General features: G+C 58.4%; 1 protein-coding gene across 10 annotated transcripts in view; it reads left to right on the top strand.

Moving 5' to 3' along the window:
- Window positions 1–5911, top strand: part of TRPM2 (transient receptor potential cation channel subfamily M member 2) — a 51674-nt gene extending 45763 nt beyond the window's left edge. For 9 of the 10 annotated variants that reach the window (XM_047718589.1, XM_047718580.1, XM_047718608.1 and 6 more), the window contains 5 exons: window positions 889–975; window positions 1529–1634; window positions 2872–2973; window positions 4413–4529; window positions 5004–5911. In XM_047718589.1, the coding sequence (XP_047574545.1) occupies window positions 889–975; window positions 1529–1634; window positions 2872–2973; window positions 4413–4529; window positions 5004–5129 (538 nt within the window). In that variant the 3' untranslated portion in view covers window positions 5130–5911. Of the gene's footprint in view, window positions 1–153; window positions 483–888; window positions 976–1528; window positions 1635–2871; window positions 2974–4412; window positions 4530–5003 lie in introns of those variants that run through there. The other variant, XM_047718637.1, reaches the window with a different exon arrangement.
- Window positions 5912–13308: the final 7397 nt, after the last annotated feature.

Raw genomic sequence — 13308 nt, 5'->3', positions numbered from 1 at the left:
CAGCCCTTGGGGTCACCAGTGACCTGCCCGGCAGCCCTCGGGGTCACCAGTGACCTGCCCGCCAGCCCTCGGGGTCACCAGTGACCTGCCCGGCAGCCCTCGGGGTCACCAGTGACCTGCCCGGCAGCCCTCGGGGTCACCAGTGACCTGCCTGGGCTCCTGGAGATGAAGGAGCCTCCTGTGGGCAGGGTCTCTGGGGAGGAGACGCTGCAGGGCCCAGGGGTGAGGAAGGAGCCGTCAGAATTAGTGGAGGGACAGCAGTGGCTGGGATACGTGGGTCCCGTGGAGCGGACAGGGCCTGGGTGGCTGCAGAGAGGTGGCAGGGGGCGGGGCTTTCAGGAACGTTCTGGAACAGGAGCCACATGTCGGGAGGTGGTGGGAGACGGGCCCCCCTGCGGCGACAGGAGGCCACGCAGGGCTGTGGCGCGGGAAGAGAGCAGGCTGGTGCGTCACAGCAGGACCCACGTATGTGAGGCCTCTGGGTGCAGACACGTGTGGCGTGGCATGGTGGGCTAGGCACGGGGGGCGGGACAGCCACTCGGACTCCACTCTCCATGGCAGGGCTGGATGTTCCTCTTCCAGCCAACTCCAAGGTGACCTGAAGCTCCTGCCTCATCCCTCGGGGTCCCTCAGGGACATCTGTCCCCAGGTGGACAGCCCTAGGTGGGGAGGCTGGGGGAAGGGCTGGCAGATCTGGGGTCCCCTCAGTGCCTCCACACACGGGCTCCTTCCCTGCCTCCCGCCAAGGTGAGCTGCCGGGGCTCTGAAAATCCTGGACTGGGGAGGATCCTGGGGGAGCCGCACGACCCCCTGAGTGGCCTCTGCCCACTGCCCCGTCCTGGTCCTCCCGGAGCAAGCGGCAATCTAACCGACCCCTGTCCACCCCAGGAACCCCATGGGCCGCACAGGACTGCGTGGGCGAGGCAGCCTTTGTCGCTTTGGACCCAACCACACGCTGCAGCCCGTGATCACGCGGTAAGTGCCACTGACGAGGCCACCCAGTCCCCCCATGGGCCCCTATCATGTCTGTCCCAGCCACTGACCCTCATGCACACCCGAGACACAGGCTGGGAATGTCCCTGTCCCTGGGAAAAACCCAGGCCTGTCCCCATTCCTGGAGGCTGTCTCCCTTCAGGTCCCTGTCCCTTGGCGTGCCTCTGAGGCGGGGCAACGCCAAGGCCCAGGCCCAGGCCCACAGACAGACTGGAAACACATCTGATCCCACCCAGCATTTCCAAAGAGCGAGTGGTGGAACAGCAGAGCCCAGGGCGCATGTTTCTTGGAGGCTTTTGATAAAAAACTATTTTCCTGAAAGCCAGGGCCATTCTAGTCCTCCCAGGATCAATGAAGCAGGAGACACTCCCCAGCGGCCACCAGCCCAGTTATTCACTTGGAGCAGCTGCTGGGGAAGGAGACAGGGTCGGCCCCCCGGGAGGGCAGGAGGCAGGGCCAGGATCCTATGGCCTCCCTCCCCGGTGCGGGGGGGTGTGCTGACGTCAGAGGATCCTCACGAGCGGCCCGTCTGCAGGTGGAGGCGGAACCAGGATGGAGCCATCTGCAGGAAGGGCATCAAGAAAATGCTGGAAGTGCTGGTCGTGAGGCCCCCACGCTCGGAGTCCTGGGCCCTGCCAGGGGTGAGCCGGCACAGGCGTCCGAGTCGGTCCATTCCACCCGCAGACGCGCCCCCTCCCCCCGCGGTCACTGCCCCACGGTTCTAGACTCTGTCCCTGGTCCTGAAGGACAGGCTGGGACTGGGCACTGTGAGGAGGTCCCCTTCCCGTCGGCTCATTTTGTAGTTGTGAAAGCGGGTTCAGAGACTGGTGTGTGAGAGCCTAACTGATACCCATTGTCTCTGAGCAGCAGGCTCAGGGCTGGGGCTGCGTCCGTGCCGGGGCCGGGCGTGCTCGTGGCGCTCACAGCCACGGGGGCAGACACGGCTCCTCCCGTAGGTGTCTCCACGGGCCCCTGTGTCCTGTGCAGCGCTGAGCTGAGCCCTAAGGACAGGACAGTTGCAGGGCTGTGGGGAGGTGGGGAGTGGCAGGTCGTAGGGGTGAAGGCTGGAGTGCACCCCAAGACCTTGTGGGGACAAAACTAATTGGGGTGCAGAAGACCGTGGGCTGAACCGCTTGGGTTTTACTCCCAGATCAGGCTGCCCTCCCCGGCCCCTGGCCCTGTTCTGGGATCCTAGCAGGAGGACCAGGCCAGCCGCCAGGCTCTGAGCTGGTACACAGCGTCTGGGGTGCGGCCCCGTTCAGGGGCCTCTCCTTTGAGCCTGTTCCCGGGGCATCCATGATCTACCTGTCCGTGGCCATCGTTCCTCTCCTGGGGATGGCCGGTCTTCAGGCTGCGACGAGGAGTCTGGGCAGCTCTGGCACCTGTAGCAAGGAGGTCCCTCTCCCGACAGAGGGAGCACCATGCTGAATCGGGGGTGGCTTACGGCCGGCCCTCTCACCCTGGGGCTTCTCTAGCATGATTCAGCCTCCCTCCTGGGCATTTTGGTCTCTCTGGGCAAGACACTGGCCCAGCCCCAATGCGGTTCCTACCAACTGGCATCTTCCGAGCAGCTTGCCTGCAGCCCGCAGTGGCGGAGGCAGGGCGCTGGTTACCTTATGGGGGCCAGAGAGAGGCCCCGGTGCCTGCAGGCACCCCTCAGAGGCTGTGGCTTTGGCCTGACCCACCCCTGCTCCATCACAGGCTGACGTGGGCAGTGGGCTCTGGGCAATGTCACATCAGCCCGGAGACAGCTGAGCTGACAGACACTCCCCTGCCGGTGGCTCTGGGGGGCTGGCCGGCGGCCCACGCTGGGCAGGTGGCCAGCGGATGTGGGTCTCTGGACAGCCTTGCAGACCTGCCTGTGCCTCCTCTGCTCAGGGCTCCCGAGAACCGGGAGAGATACTGCCCCGGAAGCTGAAGCAGGTCCTCCGAAGGGAGTTCTGGTCTTCCTTCCAGAACTTGCTGATTCAGGGCACCGAGGTAAGGCAGCCTTTCTGCTTCAACCCCGTCTGTGTGTCCTGGCCTCCCACGGTGTGCTGGTGGTGAGACCGGCAGGAAGAGCAGGACCCACTGGGGACCCTGCTCCCGACGCACTCCCTGCAGCTCCTGGAGGAAAGGCCGAGAGCAGGAGGCGGGGCTGGCCGTGGCTCTGGGCCTTGGGCACCTGCTTTCCTTCTCTGTCCCTGTTCTCTCTGAATCAAGGGGGCGGCCCCTCCCTCCCATACTCACTGTTGCCCTGAGACACCGCAGGGTCTGTGTCTCCCTGGGCAGGGGGGTGCTGGGACACCCCCCACAGGCTTCCCAGACCGTGGCCCGGGAGGCAACTTGCTCAGGCCCGCATTCCTCATTGAATCTTTTCGTCATTCCGAAAGCAGTCCGCATGTGCTGCCACACTCCCACGTTCACTCCCACCCATGGGGCCGGAGAGCCCTGCGCCAGGCCCTCTGTTGGCCTCTGTCGCCGCCCGCGTGGGCTCTGGGCCCACGGTCTCTGCGTGAACCCCACACGTGCTTGACAGAAATGCAGCCACACCGCACACATTTCCCCGTAACATTTTTGCTTAATGCACGACGGTCCTATTTTTAGGCCCTGATTTAAAATTCACCCACCCTTTTCCATGGCCCCGGGAGGCTTTGCACCGGGATTCTTAAGCGTCCTCAGTGGACCTCCGAGCTGTCCCGGCCCTGTTTCTGGCCCATTCAGGGCAAAACAGGCAAGAGCTGGGGTTTAGAGCTTTGACTCTGGGGCCAGTCCTGTCCCGAGGGCCATCCCGGGGCCACCCCGCTGCCTCTTCTCTGTACTTTGTAAGAAGGATCAACTAGCGTATTGACTGAGCTGAAATCCACGTAACATAAAATGGACCGTTTCAAAGGGAGCAGGTCAGTGGCCTTGAGTGCCCTGTGTGTGACCACCACCTCCGCCTGTTCCAGAACATTCCCATCCGCCCAAGTGCTTGCCCCACCCCCGCACTCACCGCCCGCCCCTCCCCCACTCCTGGCGCCCGTCTGCCTGCGCAGGGCCCTGGTTGTTAGTGGAATCACACAGTGCGCGGCCTTCGGCCGCGGCGTCTGGCTTCTCTCACTTAGCGTCATGATTTTGAGGTCGGCAGTCCTGTTTTAGTCCCTCCAAGGACAGTAGAGGACGGCCCGGATGTCAGGCCAGAGACCAGGAGGGAGATGAGTGAGGCGCGGGCCCCACCGTGGGCCAGGCATGCTGGGGCCTTGCTGGGGAGCAGGCTGCACCTGGCAGGGAGAGAGCTGGCAGGGGCAGGGGGGTGGCTGGGGCAGCGGGGAGCGGTGCCCAGAGTGTCCCAGGGCCTGGACGGAGCACAGGGCCCACGCGGGTCCCTCTGGGAAAAAGCTGGGGTGGGACTCAGGGCTCCTTTGGGGGGGCCGGCTCACCCCCGTGCTGCCCCCCAGGTGTATAAGGGGTACGTGGACGACCCAAGGAACACAGACAACGCCTGGATAGAGACAGTGGCCCTCAGCATCCACTTCCCAGACCAGAGCGACATGGATCTGAAGAGGCTGAACTCTGTAGGAGGCTTGGGCATGGGCTCCCAAGAAGTGTGGGGGGTGTGAGCATGCTCTGGGGGGCCCGCCGGTTCCCAGGTGCCCAGAGCTGGCTAAGACCAGAGAGGGGGAGCTACAGAGAGCAGGGGCTCCAAGAGGAGAGGCCAGGACGGAGTCAGAGCCGGACCTCTTGGGAGGGGCGGGATTCTCGTGCCTTCATGGGGTTAGGGTCCCCCATATGTAGATCAGTCTGAGCTGGGACCGTGGAGGCCCAGGGAGCAGACCCCGGGCTGCGTTTGCAGGACGGAACACCCGGAACAAGGCCACATGCTCTGTTGTCACTCCGCTTCGCTACGAGAGCACCGTGAGCCAGCCGATGGCCAGGCCAGAGCAGGGCTGGGCCCAGGGCCACGGCGTCCCCGCAGTCCTCCTGCAGCTGAAGTTTGGGGTGTCTGGGCTGGCTCAGCAGGGGGTCAGGATCTCTGTTCGCCCTTGCAGCACCTGCACACCTGCGACCCTGGGATGTCCGTCCAGTGGCAGGTCGTGGACAAGCGCATCCCGCTGTATGCCAACCACAAGACCATCCTCCAGAAGGTGGCTGCTCTGTTTGGGGCTTTCTATTGACCCATGCAGTCCAGCCGGGCCCCGCTGCCAGGGGAGGGCGAGGCTTGTCGTGCACTTCCCCAGACACAGGCTACTACCAACTGCCGGAGCCACAGTCGCCCCCGGACCCCGGGCACCGCCCGGTGTGGCATGGGCTCTGCCGCCTCTCACGGCCACCTTGAGCTCCCAGGCAGATGAGCCTGTGAAATGGAGAGCGTCAGGGCGCCCCAGAGGAGAGCCCAGGCAGGGGACAGCTGGCTCGGGTCACAGGGCCATTCTCCAGTGTTGACGTGGCCCCTGGGACCCCACAGCCATCCCTGCCCCTGCGGCCTCGGCCCTCAGCCAGCGAGATCCCTCCCGTCCACGTCGTGGGCAGCTCATCCACTACCGACGTGTGTGGGCCCAAGGCCTGCGTTTCCTGGACAGCTGGGGCTCCCCCGTGGCCTTGTCCTTGGACCCACACCCCGGAGATGGTGTCCACCATGACCTTACGTGGACCCTCGCCTGCTCTGGGGTCGGGGGCGCCCGCAGCCACAGTTCACTGCCCCGAGCAGTCGGGGCTGGGCCCGTGCGTGAGGGGACGGGGCTCACACGAGCACACACTTCTCTGGAGATCCAAGGCCAGGGACTCGGGCGGGGGCTCTCCAGGCACAGCATCCCTGTCCCGTGAGCCCAGGGAGGGGCAGGCGGTGGGCCTCAATGGCGTGGGATCCCCCTTCTCCGTGTCAGTGGCGCGTGAACCACCCGGAGTGGCCAGGGCTGGAATATTGTAAAACCAACATTAAACGGGCTGCCCAAACCGGCCGGGCCGGCGTCTCCTGTGCTTCCCACACACCGGATTCAGACAGACAGTGGTCAGGGGGCTGAGTCTGGGCCACTGACACCTCTTCCAAGCCACGGCCAAGCTCCCCCGGGGCATCTCCTTCGGGCTCCTCCCCGGGACATCCTGCAGGCCCCTGAGGCCCGAACTGGCCGTTCCCTCTCAGACCCACTGCCCAGCGCCCTTTCCGCGGCTCCCCCCACACAGGTGCTCAGGTGTGGGGACCTTGGCTGCACCAAATAAAGACACTTTAGAATTGTAAAGGCTCAAAAAACGCGTTACCCACGCGCCCTTTCCGAAAGACTCTCTAAGATGCGTTTCAGGAGAGCAAGCCCTGACTTAGCCTGGCTGAGCCGCGGGCGTTCACGTCCAGTCGGTCCTGGAGGCCGGAGGACGAGACCGAGGGGCGGGTGGGGCTGGCTGCGGCGCAGGCTCTCCTCCTGGCTTGCATGCCCGGCTCACCTGCCCGTGCTCGGTGTTTGCACAGAGAGGGCATGAGGGCTCCCGTGTCTCTTCTTACGAGGGCCCTCTCCCTGCCACCTCAGGGCTGCACGCCTTCGCCCCGTCTAACTTCATTATTCCCTTAGAGGCCTCCAGATACAGCCACACCGGGATTTAGGGCTCCGACACGGGGACTTGGTTGGGGGGACAAATGTTTGGTCCTTAACACACATGCACACACACCTGCGCGGGCGCACAGACCAAGGTCTGTGCTGAGAAAAAGACACGGTTAAATCGTGTGGCTTAGCTGGTCTCCCCAGAGCTGGCGGAGGAGACAGGCGGTGGTCCCAGGGCCCAGGTCTCCTCTCACGCGGGAGGAGGAAGGAGATGCTGCCCACGGTCCTGCCACGCGGCCGGCAGGGCTCACAGAAGTGTGGCCACAGGATGGCTGTGGGGCTCGTGGACACGCAGGGGGCAGAGATGGGAAGAACCGTGCACACCGGAGGAGGTAATGGGAACGACGAGGTGCAGAGAAGCACCGTAACCCGTAGAGGACGGTTACTGTGAAACGGGGAAGGAAACGCTCGAAGCAGCAGGGGCTGTGACACGTCTAGATCGTGATTTTCATATCAGGTTAAAAAACACAACTCCTTTGTCTTGTTTTCTGTGTGTTTTTCCGTATCACCTAAGACAGACGTCTGAGCGCTAATGACTCAGACAGGTCGCACTGGGCAAAGGCTCTCCCACAGAAAGGCGTGGGGAGAGTCCTGCCGGACGCACGGACGCCCGCTCCCTCCGGGACCTCCCATTCAGGAACTGTCGCCCGCCCGACAGCACAGCTTTTTAAGTACATAAAGCAAACTTGATAGAAACTCAAGGAGAAATTGGCAAATCCACAGTAATATTTGAGATATTTTCTCAGAAATCAGGGAATCAAGAACAAAAGGAAAACAGGGCAGAATTTGAATAACACAATCGGTAAGACCGGGGTCCTTCTGTGTGTGCGCACCCTCACACATGCGTGTGTTTATATAGAAATACACGTGTACACATCACGCGACGTACACAAACATACACAACGTACGCAGACATTACATGTAAATTATAGACGTGAGGTGCCACGTATCCGTGTACAGAAAATGAAATATGTATCTATAGTCGTGTATTAATTCCGTGGGACATATGCATACAGACACGGCACACACATAAACACGCACCGTTCATGCGTGTGTGTGTCTGATTCTGCACCCGCCCAGCAGTGGGAACCGGAGGAGACACACGCGACAGGCATAAAAACCAAGCGTGTGTCACCGCATTGAGGACATCTCAGCAGCTCTGCAAAGGCCACCCCGGGACGGAGCCACACCCCCCGGCCATAGCACGGGATGGTGACTTGAGGCGGCGCCAGGGGGCTCAGTCGGTGAAGCATCTGCTTTCGGCTCAGGCTGCGATCTCGGGGTCCTGGGATCGAGTCCCACACTGGGCTCCCTGCTCAGCTGGAAGCCTGCTTCTCCCTCTCCCTCTGCCCCCTCCTCCCATTCATGATCTCTCTCTAAATAAATAAATATAATCTTAAAACAAAACAAAACAAAACAGTAACGTTAGAACGAGAACATACGCTAGAAGGGACAGAAAATATATTCAGTGGTTCCCGGGGCCTGTGCTTGGGACGGTGAGTGACCAGTCCCCTGACCAGCTCGGAGGGACAGGAGGTGGCATCCAGGGCAGGGCACTGCTGGGTGACGCTGCCCTCTGCCCTCCATCCTCCCTGGAGGGGCTTCTGTCCCGTCTCCCCGGCAAGAGCACAGTGAGGAGGGCAGTGCCCCTGTCGGGAGAGGAGACGCTGTCCTTTAGGCTCTGGTCAGCGCTCGGTCCCAGGGCCACCCCAGCTGCTCGGGGAAGGACAAGCAAGGACCATGAGCTGGGTGTTGTCCAGGGAAAGCCCAGGGGCCACCGTGCCGGCCACCTCCCTGCCTGCGACCTGCCCCTTAAGTAGGGAGCGAGCCAACGCAAGACAGTGGGCGGGGGGGTGGGGTGATGTCACGGCCTGTGGGGAGCGGCTGGAGAGGCTCGAGAGAAGCCTTTCCGACCTTAGATGCCCTTATTCGGAGATCAAAGACCGAAAGTGAATTATCCGAGCCTCTAACTGAGGAAGCTGGAGAGCGGCTACGACATAAATGCAGGGCGGGGGAAGTCAGGATGTACGGAGGAGGGAAAATGGAGTCGCCGCGATGATTACAGTAAACAGTCTGTTCTTGGAAAAGACGACAAAGCAGTGCACCCACGGCAATCCGTCCTCTGCCGCGGCTCCTCTTCCGTGGGGTCCCCGGCCCTGCCCCTCTGGCTCCCATTAGCGGCCTCCGTCCTCTGCCTCTGTGCTGCTCCAGCCCCTCCTGGGCGGGCGTGGGGCTCCGTCTGGGGGTCCCCATGGGTGGGCAGGAGCTGGGGGCCCCTGGGGCCGGTGTGGAGGCCAGGGCGGAGAGGGCGGAGCATGCACCAGGAAGGCAGGGCGGGACGGTAGGGCGTCGAGGGCCGCCCAGACACCCCGAGGAGGGGCGGTCTTCCTGGGGGAGAGCAGCATGCTGGCCTCGCCGAGATGTTTTATTCACAGGCCTGGCTTCATCCTGCCCCTGTGGATGCCACAGGCTCGGCCCCCCTGTGCTGGTCCCCAGAGAGATGTGCTCGGACCTCGCCTCGCAAAACCACCTTCCTGGTGAGGAAGCAATGAGGCGGCCTGAGCCGCTGTCTTGCACCCCTGGGGCCTCTGAGCCTGCGTTCCAGCAGATAAACGGGTGAGGTAGTCATCCCAGAGCCCAATTACAGTCGGAAGGGCAGCTACCGCGGGCAGACCACGTGGCCAGAAGGGCCATAGACGGTTTCTGGTGTTTCTGTGCACACAGGTCTGGAGTGGACGGAGAGCCAGACTCTCGCAGGGCTCTGTGGCCTGGGCCTGGGCCTGGCCGGCGGCCAGAGGCCCCCATGAGACTGGCCATGTGACCGAGGAGACGGCTCACCACACAGCTTTCCGCGAGCGCTGCGAATCGATCTGTCTGTCCATCCGTTAATGCAGAATCGCCCGAGAATGGCAAACCTTGCGGCCCGTTCCAATTTCATGTTGTTGAGGCAGAGCGCACTTGGTCATCCGGGCAAATGTGATCCGCGAGCTCCCAGCGCTCAGACCAGCTCCGCAGCCTGCCGCCCGCAGTGCCCCCCTACCCCTGCCCCATCCCGTCCCTGCCCTGCGGAGCTTTCCATACGCAGAACCGCTCAGCAGGAGCTTGCGCGTCCGCCCCTCCTGCTCTGCGTTGTCCGTGGTTGCCCTGCACCGGCGCTGTGGTTCGGGGTAGCAACCCCACCGAGTCTGGTCACTTTGAACATTGAACTATTCCTCAGTCTGGGGGCTCCCTCTGGGCCTCTGTTTGATTTGTCACATCCTGACGTGCCCGCAGCTTCAAGGCGCGCATTATTTTAATCTGTAAAGAGAGAGTTGGCTGTCGAAAGCAGAGTCGGGGGTGGTGTGATTCCTACACCTGAGAATGTACACCCCGGCACAGGGTGGTCCTCAAGGACCACTGCAGTCAGCAGCCACAGCGGGGCAGACGCCGAAATCACACGGTAAAGAGTCACGGCTGGGGGGCAACTCAGCACAGAAGGTGCAATCACAAAAAAAAAAAACAAAAACACTTGCTTCAAAAGAAGGCAGGGAGAGGGGGAGAGCGGGCAGAGCAGAGGAAGGCTGGCTGCAGCCCAAGACCGGAGTGGGGGTTCTCACAGCCAGGACCGCGCCACCAGCAAACGATACGGCCTGGGTCTCATCCCACAACCACCCCCCGCCCGCCCCTGTGCCCGGGCTTTGTCTGTCTGGGCCCCAGCCACGGTGAGCTCTGCTCTCTCCCCGGTCGGCTCCAGCCTGCAGCACCGACCCGGCCTTCTCTGAACTGCCCCCATCAGTCCTTGTAACATGTCTCTCAGCTCGGGTGTGTCTGAAGAGCTCTCACCACTGGAGTGAGATTTCTGGCGAGAAAGGCACAGAAATGCTGCTGGGTGTGTCTCGGCCCGTGGCATCCAGGGTAAGGACACTCACTGCTTATTACGGATGATATTTGCCTTCGTCCCGCAGGGAGGGTGGCTTCTGCTTGCTCCTCCACGGTAAAATTATTATTTTTCTTATATGTTTTATTTATTTATTTGTGAGAGAGACAGAGAGAGGGCACAAGCGGGGGAGCAGCAGGGAGAGGGAGAAGCAGACTCCCCACGGAGCAGGGAGCCTGATGCGGGACTCGATCCCAGGACCCTGAGATCACGACCTGAGCTGAAGACAGATGTTTCACTGACTGAATCCCCCAGGCATCCCTCCACTATAAAATTATTATTTTTCCCTTTGTAGCTAATAAATATATGGAGGAAGATACTCTGGTGCTATGGATACCTGATAAAGACACAAGTGTGAGGAGGGAATTGCACAGCCACGCTGACGTAATCGCAAGGAGGCTAGTGGCCAAGCTAGCATCAGACAAAACTGACATCAAAGCAAACTGTCTGGGGATAAAGAGGGTTATCTCATAACGATAAAGGGCCAATTTATAAAGAAGACACATTAATCTGAATAAAGGACTTCAAAATACAGGAAGCAAAAGCTGATAGAATTGCCAGGAGCAGCAGACAAGTCTACAATCGCAGTCAGAGACATCGACACCCTCTCTCAGTAATTAATAGAGCAACAAGAAGATCAGCAAAAATGTAAAATTCTAGACTCACACTATCAGCAGTCTCGATTTCATCAACGCTTCTAGAACAGTCCACGGAGCAACCGTACAACACATTTCAGTACACATATAACAATTATTCACACAGGTCACTTCGTGGGCCATGAAATGAGTTCGTAAGTTTAAAAGGACCCAAAGCATACAGAGTATGCTCTCTGACAAGGAATTTAAATTAATCATCAAAACCAGGAAGAGCTCTGGAAAATCCCCAAATATCTGGAAACAACACAAAATACTTCTAAACCCATGACTCAAAAAAAGAAATCAAAAGGTAAATTAGAAAGCATTGCAAACTTGATGAATTTCATCAAGCATGTCTGGGATGCAGCTAAAGCAGGACTTGGAGGGAAAGTTATAGCACAAAAATGCCTGTACAAGAGAAGAAGGAAAAGTGTCAAACCAGTGAGCTCAGCTTTCACCTTAAGAAACCAAAACAATGAGGAAAAAATTAAACCCAAAGTAAGCAAAAGATCAGTTGGGACATAAAAAAAGAAAGGCAATAAAGAAATCAATGGAACTAAAAACTGGCTCTTTGAAAATGTGAGTAAAATTGGTAGACTTCTATCCCGAGTCATCAGTAGCAGAAGGAAGAACACGCAGATTACCCACATCCGGAAGGGACTGACATCACCCCCATTCCATATTGAAAAGATCACTGGCAGACATTATGGATAACTCTATACTGATAAATTCAACAATTTAAATGAGACAATTTCTTTTTCTATTTATTTAAATTCAATCAACTAACACACAGTGTATTGTTAGTCTCAGAGGGGGAGGTCAGGGATTCACCAGCCGCAAGCGACACTCAGTGTTCGTCCCATCACGTGCCCTCCCCAATGCCCGTCCCCCAGTTCCATCCCCCCACCCCCTTCCCTCCAGCAACCCTCAGTTCATTTCCTATGGTTAAGAGTCTCTTATGGTTTGTCTCGCTCTCTGATTTCATCCTATTTTGTTTCCCTCCCTTCCCCTATCCTCCTCTGCTTTGTTTTTTTTAATGCCGTGTATGAATGATAACATGATAATTTTCTTTCTCTGATTGACTTATTTCACTCGGCATAATACCCTCCGGTTCCATCTGCATTGTTGCAAATGGCAAGATTTCATCCTTTCTGATGGCTGAGTAATATTCCAGTGTGTGTGTGTGTGTGTGTGTGTGTGTGTGTGTGTGTGTGTGTACATACACAGTGTGGCTATTGTGGACATTGCTGCTATAAACATTCGGGTGCACGTGCCCCTTCAGATCACTACATTTGTATCTTTAGGGTTAAAAACCCAGTAGTGCAATTGCTGGGTCGCAGTACAGCTCTATTTGTAACTTTCTGAGGAACCTCCACACTGTTTCCAGAGTGGCCACACCAGCTTGCATTCCTACCAACAGTGCACAAGGTCTCCCCTTTCTCCACATCCTCACCAACACCGGTATTTCCAGACTTGTTAATTGTAGCCATGCTGAGTGGTGTGAGGTGGGATCTCACTGTGGTTTTGATTTGTATTTCCCTGATGCCGAGTGATGTGGAGCACTTTTTCATGTGTCTGTTGGCCATTTGGATGTCTTTGGAGAAAATTCTATTCATGTATTCTGCTGATTTCTTCACTGGATTACTGGTCTTGAGTTTGGTAACTTCCTTTTTCTTTTTTTTTTTTTTAAAGATTTTATTTATTTATTTGACAGACAGAGATCACAAGTAGGCAGAGAGGCAGGCAGAGAGAGAGGAAGGGAAGCAGGTTCCCTGCTGAGCAGAGAGCCCGATGCGGGGCTCGATCCCAGGACCCTGGGATCATGACCTGAGCCGAAAGCAGAGGCTTTAACCCACTGAGCCACCCAGGCGCCCCGAGTTTGATAACTTCTTTATAGATCTTGGATACTAGCTCTTTATCTGATATGTCATTTGCAAATATCTTCTCCCATTCTGGCGGTTGTCTTTGGCTTTGTCAACTGTTTCCTTTGCTGTGCAGAAACTTTTTATCTTAATGAAGCCCCAATGGTTCATTTTTGCCTTTGCTTCCCTTGCCTTTGAAGGCACGCCCAGCAAGAAGTTGCCACGGCTGAGGTCACAGAGGTCGCTGCCTGTGTTCTCCTCTAGGATTTTGATGGATTTTTGTCTACATTTAGGTCTTTCATCCATTTTGAGCTTATTTTTGTGTGTGGTATAAGAAAATGTTACTTCAT

This window comes from Lutra lutra, chromosome 1 (assembly GCF_902655055.1).
Source record: "Lutra lutra chromosome 1, mLutLut1.2, whole genome shotgun sequence".
NCBI lineage: Eukaryota > Metazoa > Chordata > Mammalia > Carnivora > Mustelidae > Lutra > Lutra lutra.
This window is presented reverse-complemented; position numbering and strand designations above follow the sequence as displayed.